Here is an 18,495-nt window from a genome sequence, read left to right as displayed (position 1 = left end):
TCAAAATAGTGCTGCCAGGGTCGACACCCCCTCCCACACCATCCCCCTTGCTCCCCCTTGCTCCGCTCTCTCGGGCTCGGTCGTTCGCTCCTTCGCAGCCTCCCCCAAGATTAAATCCTGGCTACGAAACTAAGAGAAGGAGAGATGGCGTATAATATTGCGTAACCATCGTGTTACTCATATAAACATTTGAATATCATTCTAATTGCAACTTTTCTGAATATTCTACAAAAGTCGCACATGACTTTTTTTTTCACAGCCTAAGAATTTCAAGATGAGCGATTCATATGGTTCCCCGTATTACGACTCCTACGATGAGGACGATGGCTATTATAGGTACAGTGATGATTACTTCAGCTCGAGATGGACACGTGAGACAGGAAGGAATGGCGAAGATGATTCCCATGTGCGCCAAAAACAACTTGAAAAAGTTCAGGTACATCTTCTTCATGTGATGGAAGCATACAGTAGACTCCCGTTATAATGAAGTCCTTTCGTTATATTGAAATTTCGTTATAACCGAACAAATAATAAAAATACGTAGAATTGATGAAGCTGCATTCTGAATTTTTGCTTCGTTTTAACCGGAATTTCGTTATGACTGTGTCTGTTATAACGGGAGTGCACTGTATTGACACAAAGCTTAAATATCATACGGATAGGGACGAAAACGAAAAGAACCGTAGGCGTAGAGTTTTCAAGATAAAGAGGTTGTACTAGTTATATGAAGAGTTAGAGCTCAAAACTCCCTTTGAGATATTTGCAAATTAAAGCTGCTTAAATGAATCAGAGGAAAATAATGTGAAAATATTGCATATTTTTTAATGCAAAAAGTTAGGAAACACTGGAAAGGTTTTATTTCATTCTGATGATAGACTTACTTTAACATGTTCAAAATGTTTAAAAATGGCGCTTAACCGGTTTTACATGTAAACTCTTAGATGTGAATCTGTACATAAAGTCCATATCCTTAATATTTCAAGCACAATATACATGCTTCTTCTTTATCATTTTTTTCTTTACTTTATCTCAAAAGTTCAACTTTTTGAATATCAAAGATAGGGGAGGAATGAACCCATTTATCCCGGCCAAGACTCCCTAAGTCTAACAAAATGTTTCAGGACTGTTATAGCGTATGTCCTGTGAATGTTGAACTCTAATCCGATGTGAGCAGTACGTTTTAATGAATGTGTCTCCTGCTTTCCAAATAAAACTTGTCCAGAGAAAAAGGTGCATTGATAGTTGATATATATACAGGGCCTTTTCCACTGGTGCTTTGAGGTGTGATCCCGGGTCAGCACTGAAGTCAAAATACGTACAAGTAATGACATAGTTCTATTATTACATGGGTTTGTATGCATCTGAAAATCATGTGTTAATTTAATTGTACGTTACCAAAGTTGAATAGTCTTGTTTTGTGTTTTACTCTGTAGGGCCTGATGGTAAAGGCAGTGAAAACGGGTATTGTAAATCAGTTAATCTATTTCTATCCTTTATTAGGCTGCTCGCAAGTATTTGCAGGAAGGAACTCGAAAGGAGGATCCTGGTGGAGACACTGGTTTTGGAGCATTGTACGACCAGGAACAATTTAGTGATCTGATTCTTAGCGTAGGGGATCGCACTTTCTTTGCGCATCGTCTAGTTCTCTGCGCCTGGAGTGACGTCTTTAAAACGATGTTGTCTGATCCCATCTGGCAACCCAACAATGAGCTCTGTGACGAAAGTAGCGACAACGCTTCTGGACAAGTCATCCGACAGGTGCTCGTAGAGGAATACCCCGACGCACTATTTTTTGTGGATTTTCTGAAGTTCCTGTACACTGCCACGGTAACCCTGACCAGTCACAACGTCTTGTCGCTGATCCGACTGGCCGATAAATATATGATCCCTGAAATTCATTTGCTCTGTAATGAGTTCATCGACAGCAGTGACGTGGTGACGATGCTTTCGCTTCTGCCGACAGCTCAAGAGTTCAACATGCCAGACATCGTGAAGCTGTGCCACAAATCCTTTCTTACGAATTTCAACTTTCTCTCAGGTCAACAGCTGCTCGACATCGATGCAACGACGATGCTGCTCGTACTGGACAGTGGACCCGACTTGGTCGTTGAGGGCGAGTACGCCCTCTTTGAGAAGATTGAACCGTGGCTCAATCAGTGCGAAGACGACGACATGTTTGTTGAGGTCATCAAGTGCATCCGGTTTCCGTTCATGAATGCCGCGCAGTTGCTGAAGGTGACAACCACTGCTGTATTCTCTAGGGCCTCCGAAAAGCTCCCAGATTTATCTTTAAAAGTGTGGCAGCTACAGACACTCTTTCGCGAAGGCTCGCACGAAGAGCTACCAGAGAAGTTTCCCGGTCCAAGGCTCTATCTCCGTCCACCAAACAGCGATGGCTCCGAAGACCGGATTAGAGGATCCCACATGACCAACGACAGGAACGTTTATGGCACAGTTGGTTCGCACAAGTTTTTTCGTGTTTCTCCTTGCGTTAAGAAAGTAGTTGGAGAGAAACAGATTTTCGAACAAGGAAAGGATATCAAGATGAAAGTGCTTGTGACAAAAGACCCAGTGTCAGAAGACCAGATCGAAATAAAGTTAAGTTCAGCGTTGCCTTCTGCTACACAGAAATATTATACTGCTGTCGTAATTTCTCATCGAGAACAAACACCCAGATACTTCAAGAATAGTGACTTTGCCGCGCTTCATGACACAGGATTGTCACAAAATATTGGGTCGGTCGGTAGGCGTAATAGAGGATTTCATACAATTCCAACAGAAATTCTCAACTGCAAGACGAAATTAACTCAGCCCGTGGAACAGGGTGAAGAGCTTCAAATCTGTGTAGCTTTGATCATCGAAATACAAGAAGATGGTGAACATGATAAAGATGGCGATAGCGAAACCATCACAGCAGAAAATCTCGTGATGTTGATATAAGAACGTTTAATTCTTAATTACATCCTAAACCAACGTCTACATCCTCTCCAAATGTTTGATTATTGACCTGTAATCATTATGTTTCATGACATAAGGACGTGTCAGATATCTATCTGGGGTGCTGTTAAATCGAAACGGTATGCATGAAATAAAGGTGGGATTGATTTTTTCGATACATTACTGTAAATGAACCAACTGCAATGGTTTCTACGTGCCCATGGATAAATCTATGAAACGGTGGACAGAGTTAACTTTTACCACCACCGTTACAATTTGGTTCATTGCAAGAAGGAGGTTTCGATTATACTTGTTTGTTTGGGTTATTTTTCATTGCTTGGAACATGGACAAAGCAAGACGTCATGATTAAAGCCTCAATTTGACTACTTATTACATGTACTTGATATTTGTATGTCCTTTATCTCCTTCACTTTCTCTTCCTTCCGCGCCTAGAGCACTCTGCAGAGTGGATTTGGCGCTATATAAATCATATCATATCATCATTAGCCTAATTACGATAATGGATCGATGAGTCAGATACAAATCTGCATGTGATGTTAACTATAGGCCTATACCGAAATGTATCAGCCATGCTAAACATGCAAAACGTATAGGCTATTTCATTCACTCTCTCTTGTTCGTATTATAGGCCAATGTTCAGATGCTATTGCTTAAGTGGGCAACCGTTGTTCGATTCAGTAGATACTAGATACAATAATCCCAAAATGAAATCATTGTTAAAATCTACGTAAATTAATCTTCCGCCATTCTTTGTGCTGATTCAATGTAGCAAAACTCTGAAGCAGGCTTCTCCAATTGAGTGTTGGTTTCTACGGGGCTCTGACGATCAACAAAGCCACTCGGAATACACCATAGCTATGACAGATATGCATGATATTGTAATAATAAGAGGGCGGACCATGTCACATCCCTATATGGCTATGTAAACATAGAACACCGGATGCTTTTAGATGTGCTAAGAAAGACAACAAAATCCTGAGACAACAAAAAACTTAACCGCCTCATTGAGAATATTTGGTACATCAAACAAATTTAAAAAGATATTATGAACTTGAAATTTTTCGTAAAAACACCTATTACTAGTGCATTTTTCTCCGAGTTGCACTGATTTACTTAAATTTTTGAATACTAAAATTTCGAACTGAAATGTATATTGTCGGTTTATAGATCTCATAAATGCTCAAGGGAAACTGCAATTCTCAACTTCAGGTAAAAATTCCTGAACCGAACGAACATGATGTAGTGGTCGATTGGTGGTACGAATCCATGTTGCTTTGATCATAAAAAAACAACACGATGATGAAAACAAGAGGTAGCGTGACAACAGAAAACGAAAAAAAAACATATATATCTGAACTTGAAAGTATACTTTGGAATAGAACCAATATCGTGACAGTTTTGTTTTAACTACATAGTTTCAAAATTTTACGCTACATGATGTATCACAGCATGATTCATCATAGCATGCATATATGACGGCGATTCGAAAATGTAACAGTATTTATAGTGGATTCAATTCGGAAAGGTATCTTCTACATTTTGTGCAGAATGGAGGTTGCTAGTAATTTTGTTTTATCGACAGGCCCAGCCATAGGTCACTATAAATAAACAAACTGCAATGATTTCTATACTACACGACTACCTCTGTCACATGATTACATCTGTCACAGTGGTACCTCGGGTCCCCAGAGCTCGGATCATGGGATAGTGTTCCTACGGTCATGGAAAACCTGGAAAAGTCTTGGAATTTTGAAAATATTCTTCCAGGCCTGGAAAGTCTGGGAAATGCAGAATTATATGCCATGGGAAAGTCATGGAAGTTTGTATATGATTTGCCTTTACATTATCTTCTGATTTTGCAATGTAATTTAGCTTTTAAGGAAAAATTTTATCACACACATGCATGTTCACATGCATGTTTTTATTTTCATTTCCAATCAAACACAGGTAATACACTTTGACATGATTACATATATTAGAACATAATAATACATAACTTCATGGAAATGAAAATTGAGGGGCTGCTAAAAAGCGAACTTGTAGATTGCAGTCCCCTCACTTACGTTACATTACTACAATACATTAATTATATATGACTTTATAACACAATACAACGATACATGTACCGTACAAGCTAATCATTGAAAGTATACAGTTTTCATTCAATCGAATCTGATGGTTACATGAAGTATACGCTTTCACATGTATACACATACACACACACAAGCACACACAATACACACATACACATACGCACACACACGCACGTACACACACATGTATGCATCCACATACATTGTGCACACACAGAAGAGAGTATACGGATAGGGAAAGAGAGGGAGGGAGGGAGAGATGGGGGAGTAGAGAGAGCGAAGGGCAGGTCAGCATTCTCGATGCAGGGTGAAGTAAAAAGAACAACAATTCCAAACAGTCAAACTATTCATGGGGTACATATGAGCTAATCAAATATTTCTTTAAATTACTAGAGAATGATTTCAAACTAATGGAATCTTTTATATTTTTCTCGAGGGAATTCCAAAATTTTGGGCCACTGTAAATAAACGTGGATTTTGTAAATAAAGTTCGGGTAAGGGGCAAATGATACTCATCTGTTTGACGAGTGGGGAATTTATGAATATTTCTATTCTTATTAAACATGTTTTCAAAAACTAAAGGAAGTGAATTATTTTACAAACTGTACATAAATTGACCAAGGTAACAATGATACAAAAGTATTATATTTTTAACAGTATATTATCAATATCATCATAACCAGAACTTCTTTTAGAAGGTAAATTATGAACAATATCTAAAATCTCATATACTGTTACAGGGGAAAAAAAGATTGAATTTTGATTACCTACGTCCAGGTAATCGTAAAATTCTTTAGTAGACAACGGAATATTTGCACAAAGATTCCGGCCAACAGTTGAAGAATGTGAATCAAATATTTCTGCTATCATACGTAAATCTTTTATTTCAAATCCATTATTCTTAATTTTAGAAATAACATTTCTTTCCTTATGCTTATTCAATGTTTCATTTATCAATTTCCAAGTATTACGCGTATCATTTTTAAACAAATCTAATTTTCTCATATAATAATTCCTTTTTTCTTTACGCAATACCATTGTGAGAGTATTTTTCTATGCAGTATACTTATCACGGGATTGCTGTGTTTTTTTAGCCTTACTTACATAATACAAATTATTTTTACGATTAATTGAACGTAATAATGATTTTGACACCCATTGCAATCTTGGATCACGTTTATAACTACCCAACTTCTTTTTAACTAATGGAATATGTGTATCTAACAAAATAACAATCTTATTTATAAAAAATTCATAAGCTACATTCGTATCTTCCACCACATATAAATCAGACCAGTCAATTTTCATCAAAGATTCTTGAAACCGGGCTATATTCTGAGGTGTAAACTTACGCCTTCTTTCATAATTCTGAGCTATTTTAGTCTTTAACTGTAAGGATGAACACATATAAATAGCATAATGATCAGAAATATAAGTATAATAGCAGAATCAGGAAGAGGGTTTACGTTACAAAAAAATATTATCTATTAAAGTGGCAGATTGTTCTGTTACACGGGTTAGTTTTGAAATCAAGGGTGAGAAATATGCAGAGAGCATAATATTGAGAAATTCCTCGGGATAATGATAATATTGAATTTGAATAATGATATCGAATAGAATCGGACAATGACGTTGTATTTAACGCTATACGCATACACTAAATTTGTCATATCCTAGTATTTTCAAAGTGAATTCACGCGCACTGGACGGTGCTTTCATCGATCTCCATGATATGCTTCTCGCATTGTTGATCTTTCGGCCATGTTTTTTTTTTCTTTGCCATTACCAAACTTGCTTTCGTCTTTACCCGTCTTGTCTGTGTTGGATGAAATGACAGCCATCTACATGTTGTAACGAAAAGACATTCCCGGACTTTGGAGGAACCTCATACATAATAATATTGTAGCCTCTCATAGTTTTGATAAAGTGCTGGAACGGCGAAAGCACACAGACAGCGAGATCCTGTGCGTTGTAATTAAAGACTTTGAATGTATAGTATGATATGAACAATGAGGAAGGAAAGTACTGTTTAGAAATATATAGTTGTTTTTATTTTTTTTTTGATAAGGTGAACGAGAAATTTACATGTTCGTTCATTGATTGGTGTTTTGCATAGCATAGCAAATCAAAATCTAAAAAGCTGTTAAAACATAACGATTTGTTTTTATTTGATTAATAGGGCAATTTATGTGGATGTACAACAATTCACTTCCGTCCTTCTCTGATTCTGTGCTCCTGGGGTCTAAAAAAAAAATCAATTATTTCATGAATTTCCCGCTTCGAATGACCACTCGACGTTCCAATGAATTTCATTTGCCTCTTTTACGAACGATTCTTGCTAAGAGTTCACTTATTAATACTGGCCCAACCTATGGGAGTTCTTGACTTATGATGTAAAAATTCCCCTTCTTTTATGAGGAAATTAAAGTTCTATCTATTGCAATCTTTAGCAATCCTGTTGGCTTATTTAGTTACCCTTTCGAAGACATGTGCCTTACCACTGATATACCGTACGTCACCTATTTTCTCGTCCCTTTATGGTACTATAATAATACAGGGCTATTGTCTTGATATCTGATTTTTAAGTTTTAGTGTTCTTTTTTTTCTCGCTTTTTTTATTTTTTTTTTCTCCGCTAACTTCTCTTTTTATGTTCTGTGACTTTGTTATTTTGATCATGCAAATCATTTGCAAGGACTGTGATTCTTTATGGGTTTAATAAAATGTAAAAAGTAAAACAACAACAACAACAATTTTCCTTTTCTAGTGTAAACCTTTAAATCAAACTCCTATTTTAAATAGTAATGCATGAGATCACATCGTAATGTCACTGTATTATGATATTAAATCGTCTGGTTTGATACGTTTAATACATGCGTCAGCCATGATAAACGCATCTCAACCACTCTTTCTTGTTCGTGCTGTTTTATCGGTGTCCAAACATGTTAGCAACTCTATAACTGCGGCTGTTCCTCAAGTGTTGCTACGAAGTGATAACCTAAGGAAATTAATATGTGGTCAGACTCAAGTTAACATATGGAAGATTTATGGTGTACATTTAGAGAAGTTTGAGAAAGATCAGTTTATCCGTTCAAAAGTAACTTTTTTTTATTTTGGTCAAATCCATGTGAAGTCATTGGTGGTTAAGAAAATCACAGCAATTCTTGACGTCCAAATATTAGGCAATGATGCAAAGAGTATTCCATAAATTTATTGTGTTTCTTAACGAGAAGTACACATTCATCGATTTGTTACTGACGTATTATTTCTCTTGCCTTTTGAAAGAGGTAAAGCACAAGTGCTCTTTTATTACACACAGTATTCTATAGGAATATGAAAATATGTCGCATTCATGTTGAATAGCTTGAAATCATATGTAGAATTTGAATATAAGTCTTAAGTATTAAATCCAGTAATACCTTCAGCCATGTTCTCTATAGTGATATAGTTCAATACTAAAGCCCCTGCCCCATACTGCCGTTTAACGATTCCGCTTGCCTTCGTCTAAATATCTACGTAAGAAGGTAACAGACGGCCGGAAATTCAACAGTTTTCGCCATGAACGGTGCTGAAAAAAGTCTGATAAACGTCTAGCTAATAAGTATTGGTACCGTCTTCATTCAGCGCAGCTTACGGATCATCAAACGCCTGCGTAAGTCTGAGTAACGAACGAAACGGCTAAAAAAAGCCTGCAATGGGTGTATCAACATCAAAGAGCTTATAATGAGTTGAGGAGGAGAAAAATCTCGCTGATCAACATTCAGTTTTACGCCTCGTGAAAGGCCAAGCTTCCCCGTCGTAGCTCCACATCATTATAGTCGTATGTGTAGCTCATGTGCGTTCCACATTATTGTTCTAAAATTACGCGTTTGTTATCTTTTATGAGATTTCATTTCATCATCCATACCGGTTACGAAAGAGGGTATTAAACAGAAAATATTTTGATATGAAGCGGAGTGGAAGCCCCATCCGGATGCCCTCTGCGACCAGAAGGACATGAACTTTATAAGAACGAGGACCAGAGGGGATCGTTTGTGGGCCGAGGCCATGGCGCTTAATTGGCAATGAGGGTGAGATTTAAGTTATTTTAAAAAACAAACATCATTATTGTGAGAAGTTTAGGTATTCCTTGTGTTAATATTCTTCCTTTTGTTCTTATACCTTTATTTCAGGAAAAACATTCATTATACAATTCAGAATAGATATCTGTAACCCTAGCTGGTTATAATACTTATTTGAGTCTTTCATATCATTGAAAAAAATTCCAATCTACTAAGCGCAATTTTGAATAAAATGTAATAGTCATTTTCCATCATCTATCTCGATCTATTTGATTTTTTTTTTTGCACAAGAGTCATCCGTATCTGACTTGAAATTAACCAAGATATATTTTCTTATTGTATTTGACAATTCACACTTTCAATCTCTTGTTTATGCCTTCTGGTTTATTTGTAAAACGTACTAGAACATGGAACAGTTAAAACAAGCAAAAAAACAAACAAACAAACAAACAAACCAAAATAAATTTGAGGATAGACAAGGAGCTAATGGAGGAGGCGGGGGGGGGGGGGGCATCCGAACAAGTTAGCGGGGTTGTGTGAACAGCAACCCCCCCCCCCCCCACACACACACACACACACGCGCGCACCCCTCACATAAACACACTTTCAAATATGCAAATGCCTGCGAAAGCAATGCAGTTTAACTTTGGTTCGCTGTCATCGTAGTGGGATTCCCCAGTAAAAACAATGTAGGGAAGGTTAAAAATGTGAAGGAGCCCTCCATTATTGCGTCAATATCACACCAACACCATTGCAATATACAGTACATGAACCGCAGTATTATTTCTTTTGCACACAGACCTCCTGATTACTCTAAATCGGGATATTCACGTATCGCTGGTTCTCATTCTCTCACTGATTCAAAGTTAATGATATCAGTGACTCTGTAACCTTGATTCAAAGCGACAGAGTTGGTAAGTGAGAAATTATTGATTACATCATTCGTCAAATCATCGCTTCTTGACAGAAATCTGGCCTTTGATTCTACAAACTATACATCCGTCAACTTTTAGTGTGCCTTTACAGTTTTGTGCATGCCGTTCGATGCTCCTATGTACAGTATATTGCAAATTTCTCACTTTTAATGACTGATTAGATTACATTGAAAGGTCTAGCCTACGTCGTGTGATAATGCTATACTGAAAAGAACAATTCTGTTGATATAGCTGTACCTCTGATTTAACACATTTGGAATGTTTGTTTTTTTAGGCTTAGTGTAGAAAATCCTAACAGCGATTGTCACAGGGAATACAATGAAAGGCCGCGGGACAGTTGGGGGGGGGGGGGGGGGGGGCTGGAACCGAGTCTGTCTCTTTCATTTTGCTTTAAAACGGATAAAATATGTTTTGGCTAAAAAAAAAAGAAAGAAACATACAGTCACTCTTGAAATCTCTGAAAATTAACAAAATAGTCCATGGAGGGCTAAAAAGCTTGGAAAAAAAGATGTTGTAGGTATTATACCCATTAAAACAAATGAATCTCCCTCTGTTTCACCATCATCACTATGAAGATCCCCTCCGCGGTGTTTTGTTTATTGAATGTTATTAAAAAGATTATTGATTTTTGTTTTTGTTTCGGAGACCCGAGATTATTTCATTCGTCTAACGTAGCATGTTTTCCAGCTATTATAGCTATTATAGCTTATAACATAATTTTAAAGTGGAATCAACTGGTTAATCTGCCAGTTAAAACAACATTGTTGCTTTAAAAAAAGAAAAAAAAAAGAGAACCGGAAATAGCGTGCAGGCTAGTCGAGGCCAGTGCTTTCAACAATATACATTATATAACGTATTTGCAATATTAACAGAAGCAGAATTATCATGTGACCATGCACCACAAAACTAACAAACAGTCGCACCATCTGATATTACGTGCATGAGGACTCAAAAAGGTGAAACAGGTCAACCAAGCAAATCTTGAGTTTTTCAAATTTTCTGAAAAAGATATTCCTCTTCTGCATTATTCCTAAAAGTTTGGAATCATAAAATGAATGGACAAGTGTGTTATCAGCAGTTTTCCTACAACCCTGTTTTGTAGAGTAGTGAGATCAGGTATGTCTCAGAGGCCCCTTTTTATTTCTTGAAAATCCTTTGCACACTCTTAACTTTCAACTCAATACTATTAACTTTTGAAAGGATAATGCAATATATACCGCTATGAAAGTTTGCATTAATCAAAGACAAAATGTGTTAGTGGCATGCTCAATTTCATTTTGATCTGACAAACTCTTCATTGTTGTAGTTCCGAAGGTTTACATCCTATTTTGTCCCATTCATCGCACAGCTATCATGGTTATAGCACGGTTTGTAAAGATTACGATTTACGTAGGCTTGGAAAGTCCATTTGAATTGAATTATACATTTTTGAATTACACATTTTAAAGCTTAGAGTTTGCTCTTTCAGAATCTGCCCTTAACTGAAAATCTATGTCTGGCGACTTGTCTGGCAGCTTGTCAGTTTATTCCCTTGGTTTCGACCTGAATGAAATGGTCCATGATGCGATTCAGTAACTTCCATTTAAATGGATTCAACTGTGACCAGTTTATAATACCAGTTAAAATTCCATGTGGTATCAAATGTTTCTCAACCCGAATACTGATGAAACATAAAATTAGGAAAAGCATGATCAATAATAAAGTGGAATAAACGTGACTTTTGAGCCCATACATGTTATATTTTGGTTAAACGACGTAACCTGCAGGTTGAATAATTTGTGAAAAATGAATGCAATAGTGGTCAAGAATAGGGAAGATTTTGTTCATATAAATTCGCAATACTTTCTTCAGAAAAAGTTTGTATGACGACTAATAAAAACTTTACCCGATTACGATCGACACCTATAGGAGTATTAACGTAAGACAAGTTAATATCATACTATGTATGAAAAAAAAAAAACTTGACATATTTTCGTGAAATTCATTTATATGAAACAAGGTCGTCCTATTTCTAACGTAAAATTCTGGCCTTTTAATACCCCTATGGTCCCACATCCTTCTTCTGCTTTGTTTCCCTCCACAGATTTACTTCACTTTTCTGATTGATAAATTTCCAGATATGCACATGCACCAAAAGTGTGCGTCAGAACGTTGAATTTCATGATATTATCAGCGAGAACAAATTTATTCAAATAATTGGTAATATCGTTGTATAGGAATATTATTGTGGAAATAATTTACATCAAAATACTGCTATCATACTTAAACCAGGGTCGATAAGTCGATGTAAACATGCCAAAACATGCACCAATGTGCACCATTAACAACATCGAAATGCAAAAAGTTCTCCCTCCCCCCTTCTCCGCTAGCTCCGGCTCGGTCGCTTCGCTTGACAGCCTCCCTCACTTCCCTCTCCCAAAAGATTAAATCCTGGCTACGGCACTATAGAGAAAGTAGAGATCGAGTACATATTGCTGAACCATTGTATTATTCATATAAACATTTGAATATCATTCTAATTGCAACTCTTTTGAATATTCTACAAAAGTCTCACAAAAGTCACGACTTTTTTTTCACAGCCGAAGAACTACAAGATGAACGATTTAGATGATTCCCCGTATTATGACGACTACGACTCCTACGATGACGACGATGACTATTATTGGCACAGTGATGATTACTTCAGCTCGAGATGGACACGTAAGACACGAAGGAATGCCAAAGATGATTCCCATGTGCGCCAAAAACAACTTGAAAAGGTTCAGGTACATCTTCTTCACGTGATGGAAGCATACAGTAGACTCCCGTGATAATGAAGTTCTTTCGTTATATTGAAATTTCGTTATAACCGAAAAAAAAAATACATAGAGTGGATGAAGCTGCGGTCTGAATTTTTACCCAGTACTTTGCTTAAGCGGAATTTCGTTATAACTTGTGTCCGCTATAACAGGAGTGCACTGTATTGACACAAAGCTTCAATATCGTACAGATAGGGACGAAAACGAAAAGAACCGTAGAATTTTCAAGATAAAGACATTGTACTTGTTATATGAAGAGTTTGAGCGCACAACGAGTTAACTCCCCGTTTGAGACAATTTGAAATTAAAGCTGCTTAAAAGAAACAGAGGAAAATTATATGAAAATATGGAATACTTTGAATCATAACTTCAAGAATATTCTTGTTATGTAACAAGTGAGGAAACACTAACATTTTATGTGACTCTGGTGATGTACTAAATTTAGAATGTTTAAAAATTGCGCTTGACCGGTTTCGCGATCAAACTCTTTAACATAATACATAGGCCTATATATGTACATATGTACATATATATATATATATATATATATATATATATATGTATGTATATGCATATATATATATATATTAATCCGTACATGATATCCATATCCTTATTTCAAGGATAATGTCACTTGCTCATCAATTCTCCTTTCTTCATCTAAAAAAATTCACTTTTGGAATATTGAAGACAGGGAAGGAACGATCTACACCAATTAATTCCGGCTAAGACTCCATAAACCTGGAATATATATATATATATATTAGGGCCGTTGTTAGCGTATGTCCTGTGAATGTTAAACTCTAATGTGAGCACTATGTAATCAATGTAATCAATGTGTATCTGGCTCTCCAAGTAAAACTTGTCCAGAGAAAAGGCGCATTGATAGTTGATATCTATTTAGCGCCTTTTCCACTGGACACAAAGTGCTTTGAGGTGTCACCCCGAGTAAGCATTGGAGTCAAAATACATCTAAGTACATTGTAGTGACAATATCAACAAGTTTTATTAGTACAGGGGTTTGCAAAAAAAAAAAAAAAGAGAGAGAAATGTATCTGCAACTCATGTGTTAATTTTATTGTACGTTACAGAAGTTTTGTGTTTGTTTTGTATTTTACTCTGTAGGGCCTGATGGAAAAGACAGTGAAAAACGGGTATTTTTAATCATTAAATCTATTTGTGTACTTTTTAGGCTGCTCACAAGTATTTGCAGGAAGGATCTCGAAAGGAGAATCCTGGTGGAGACACTGTTTTTGGAGCATTGTACGACCAGGAACAGTACAGTGATCTGATTCTTAGCGTAGGGGATCGCACATTCTTTGCACATCGTCTAGTTCTCTGTGCCTGGAGCGATGTATTTAAAACGATGTTGTCTGATCCCACCTGGCAACCAAACAATGAGCTTAGTGACAAAAGTAACGACAGCACTTCTGGACAAGTCTTCCGACAGGCGCTTGTAGAGGAATACCCCGACGCACTAGTTTTCGAGGATTTTCTGACGTTCCTGTACACTGCCACGGTAACCCTGACGTCTGACAACGTCTTATCGCTAACCCGACTAGCCGATAAATACTTGATCCCTGAACTTCATGGGTTCTGTAATGAGTTTATCAACAACAGTGACGTGGTGACGATGCTTTCGCTTCTGCCGACAGCTCAAGAATTCAACATGCCAGATATCGTGAAGCTGTGCCACCAATCTCTTCTGACAAATTTCAACTTGCTTTCAGGTCAGCAGCTGCTCGACATCGACGCAGCGACGGATACAGTCATGTATAGCGTAGGGGATCGCACATTCTTTGCACATCGTCTAGTTCTTTGCGCCTGGAGTGATGTCTTTAAAACGTTGTTGTCTGACCCCACCTGGCAACCCAACAATGAACTTTGTGACGAACGTAGCGACAACACATCTGGACACGTCTTCCGTCAGGCCCTGGTAGAGGAAGACTTTGACGCACAAGTTTTCGAGGATTTTCTGAAGTTCCTGTACACTGCCACAGTAACCCTGACCACTGACAACGTCTTATCGCTAAACCAACTAGCCGATAAATATATGATCCCTGAACTTCATGGGTACTGTAATGAGTTTATCAACAACAGCTCAAGTGACGTGGTGGTGATGCTTTCGCTTCTGCCGACAGCTCAAAAATTCAACATGCCAGACATCGTGAAGCTGTGCCACCAATCTCTTCTGACAAATTTCAACTTGCTTTCAGGTCAGAAGCTGCTCGACATCGACGCAGCGACGGATACAGTCATGTATAGCGTAGGGGATCGCACATTCTTTGCACATCGTCTAGTTCTTTGCGCCTGGAGTGCTGTCTTTAAAACGATGTTGTCTGACCCCACCTGGCAACCCAACAATGAACTTTGTGACGAACGTAGCGACAACACATCTGGACACCTCTTCCGACAGTCCCTGGTAGAGGAAGACTTTGACGCACAAGTTTTCGAGGATTTTCTGAAGTTCCTGTACACTGCCACGGTAACCCTGACCACTGACAACGTCTTACCGCTAAACCGACTAGCCGATAAATACATGATCCCTGAACTTCATGGGTACTGTAATGAGTTTATCAACAACAGCTCAAGTGACGTGGTGGCGATGCTTTCGCTTCTGCCGACAGCTCAAAAATTCAACATGCCAGACATCGTGAAGCTGTGCCACCAATCTCTTCTGACAAATTTCAACTTGCTTTCAGGTCAGCAGCTGCTCGACATCGACGCAGCGACGGATACAGTCATGTATAGCGTAGGGGATCGCACTTTCTTTGCACATCGTCTAGTTCTTTGCGCCTGGAGTGATGTCTTTAAAACGATGTTGTCTGACCCCACCTGGCAACCCAACAATGAACTTTGTGAAGAACGTAGCGACAACACATCTGGACACGTCTTCCGACAGGCCCTGGTAGAGGAAGACTCCGACGCACAAGTTTTCGAGGATTTTCTGAAGTTCCTGTACACTGCCACGGTAACCCTGACCACTGACAACGTCTTATCGCTAAACCGACTAGCCGATAAATACATGATCCCTGAACTTCATGGGTACTGTAATGAGTTTATCAACAACAGCTCAAGTGACGTGGTGGCGATGCTTTCGCTTCTGCCAACAGCTCAAAAATTCAACATGCCAGACATCGTGAAGCTGTGCCACCAATCTCTTCTGACAAATTTCAACTTGCTTTCAGGTCAGCAGCTGCTCGACATCGACGCAGCGACGGATACAGTCATGTATAGCGTAGGGGATCGCACATTCTTTGCACATCGTCTAGTTCTTTGCGCCTGGGGTGATGTCTTTAAAACGTTGTTGTCTGACCCCACCTGGCAACCCAACAATGAACTTTGTGACGAACGTAGCGACAACACATCTGGACACCTCTTCCGACAGGCCCTGGTAGAGGAAGACTTTGACGCACAAGTTTTCGAGGATTTTCTGAAGTTCCTGTACACTGCCACAGTAACCCTGACCACTGACAACGTCTTATCGCTAAACCGACTAGCCGATAAATACATGATCCCTGAACTTCATGGGTACTGTAATGAGTTTATCAACAACAGCTCAAGTGACGTGGTGGCGATGCTTTCGCTTCTGCCGACAGCTCAAAAATTCAACATGCCAGACATCGTGAAGCTGTGCCACCAATCTCTTCTGACAAATTTCAACTTGCTTTCAGGTCAGCAGCTGCTCGACATCGACGCAGGGACGGATACAGTCATGTATAGCGTAGGGGATCGCACATTCTTTGCACATCGTCTAGTTCTTTGCGCCTGGAGTGATGTCTTTAAAACGATGTTGTCTGACCCCACCTGGCAACCCAACAATGAACTTTGTGACGAACGTATCGACAACACATCTGGACACCTCTTCCGACAGGCCCTGGTAGAGGAAGACTTTGACGCACAAGTTTTCGAGGATTTTCTGAAGTTCCTGTACACTGCCACGGTAACCCTGACCACTGACAACGTCTTATCGCTAAACCAACTAGCCGATAAATACATGATCCCTGAACTTCATGGGTACTGTAATGATTTTATCAACAACAGCTCAAGTGACGTGGTGGTGATGCTTTCGCTTCTGCCGACAGCTCAAAAATTCAACATGCCAGACATCGTGAAGCTGTGCCACCAATCTCTTCTGACAAATTTCAACTTGCTTTCAGGTCAGCAGCTGCTCGACATCGACGCAGCGACGTTGCTAGACATACTGGACAGCGGACCAGACTTGGTGGTAGAGAGCGAGTACATCCTCTTTGAGAAGATCGAACCTTGGCTCGCCCAATGCGAGGACGACGATGTCTTTGTCGAGATCATCAAGTGCATCCGATTTCAGTTCATGAATGCCCTGCAATTGCTGAAGGTGACGACCACTGCTGTATTCTCGAGGGCCTCCGAGAAGCTTCCAGATTTACCTTTGGAAGTATGGCAGCTAAAGACACTCTTCCGCGAAGGCTCGTACGGAGACCTACCGGACGATTTCTCGGGTCCAAGGCTGTATCTCCGTCCACCAAACAGCGATGGCTCCGAAGATCAGATAAGGGGATCCCACGGGACCAACGACAGGAACGTTAATGTCACAGTTGGTTCGTACAAGTTTTTTCGTATTCTACCTTGGATAAAGAAAGTGATGGGTGAAAAACATATTTTCCATAAAGGAAAAGACAGAGTTCTTCGTGTTCTTACGACAAAAGTGTCACAAGATCAGATCGAAATAACAGTAAGTTCAATGTTGCCCTCTTTTTATAATACACAGAAACACCATACTGCTATCGTAATTGCTCAGCCAAAACAAACGCCGAGATATTACAAGGCCAGTGAGCTTGTCACGCTTCATGACGCAAAATCGTCACGGAGAAAAAGATCTGTCCATTTGCAGCTTGACAGATTGGAAGAAAATTCAAGGGAAGCTGCAATTCTCAAAGGCAAAGCGAAATTAACTCAGCCCATAAGACAGGGTGAAGCGCTTCAAGTCTGTGTAGCTTTGATTATCGAAATGCAAGAGCATGTCGATGGCGAAACTGTGACAACAGAAAAAGGCGAACTAGACCTATAAACCGCCATATAGCAACAGTTTAAAATTGCATGCATCAACATCTACTTTACTTTTTTTTTATTCTTTAGGCTTTGGACCATGAACTTTAACGTTCGTAAATATGTTCTACAGCTTGACATGAGGGCATATCAGACATCTCTCAGCGGGAATATGAAATCGAAACGTTATCGTCTGCTATCATGTTCTTCCCTAATAAGTGCAGAAATAGTCGCAATTCATATATTTCGACATGTCACTGTAAATGAACTGCGACGGTTTGTACGTTTATGTTCATGGTTGAGGGGGAAGAAACCAAAATATACGTATGGATTAAAGGTGGATGCAGCAATATTAGTAGAACACATCAGTCAGTCAGTACATTGTATTTGAGAAAAGTTGGACATCCGTTGAAAAGCTATGAAATCTCAAAGTTTCAGTGCCGTTGGATGAGAACACTGTCACATTTTCTGACGTTCTTATGAAAACGATGTAAAGAAAATGGACAGAGAATATTCACAAAATTCCATTTCTTATGAAAATTACCATCGACTTGTGGACTGACATGTTATGTTCAGGTTCAGGTAGATATTATTACCAGTGGATTCTTAAAGAGGTAAGTCAA

The 18,495-nt window shown here is 38.8% G+C and overlaps 2 protein-coding genes across 2 annotated transcripts; both read left to right on the top strand.

Annotated features, from left to right (window-relative positions):
* The first annotated feature begins 274 nt into the window (after window positions 1–274).
* LOC140244120 (uncharacterized) lies at window positions 275–2,978 on the top strand. Its single transcript, XM_072323764.1, has 2 exons — window positions 275–436; window positions 1,501–2,978. Exons 1-2 carry the CDS (start codon window positions 275–277, stop codon window positions 2,938–2,940), a joined length of 1,602 nt encoding a protein of 533 aa, XP_072179865.1. The 3' UTR covers window positions 2,941–2,978.
* A 6,136-nt stretch (window positions 2,979–9,114) lies between these two features.
* On the top strand, window positions 9,115–17,894 carry LOC140243437 (uncharacterized). The gene is made up of 4 exons (XM_072323115.1): window positions 9,115–9,120; window positions 12,626–12,811; window positions 14,037–14,574; window positions 17,005–17,894. Exons 1-4 carry the CDS (start codon window positions 9,115–9,117, stop codon window positions 17,892–17,894), a joined length of 1,620 nt encoding a protein of 539 aa, XP_072179216.1.
* Window positions 17,895–18,495: the final 601 nt, after the last annotated feature.

The sequence above is a fragment of the Diadema setosum genome, chromosome 20 (genome assembly GCF_964275005.1).
Source record: "Diadema setosum chromosome 20, eeDiaSeto1, whole genome shotgun sequence".
In the NCBI taxonomy this organism is placed as follows: Eukaryota; Metazoa; Echinodermata; class Echinoidea; order Diadematoida; family Diadematidae; genus Diadema; species Diadema setosum.
The sequence above is the reverse complement of the archived record's forward strand: the minus strand, read 5'-3'. Positions and strand labels throughout refer to the sequence as shown.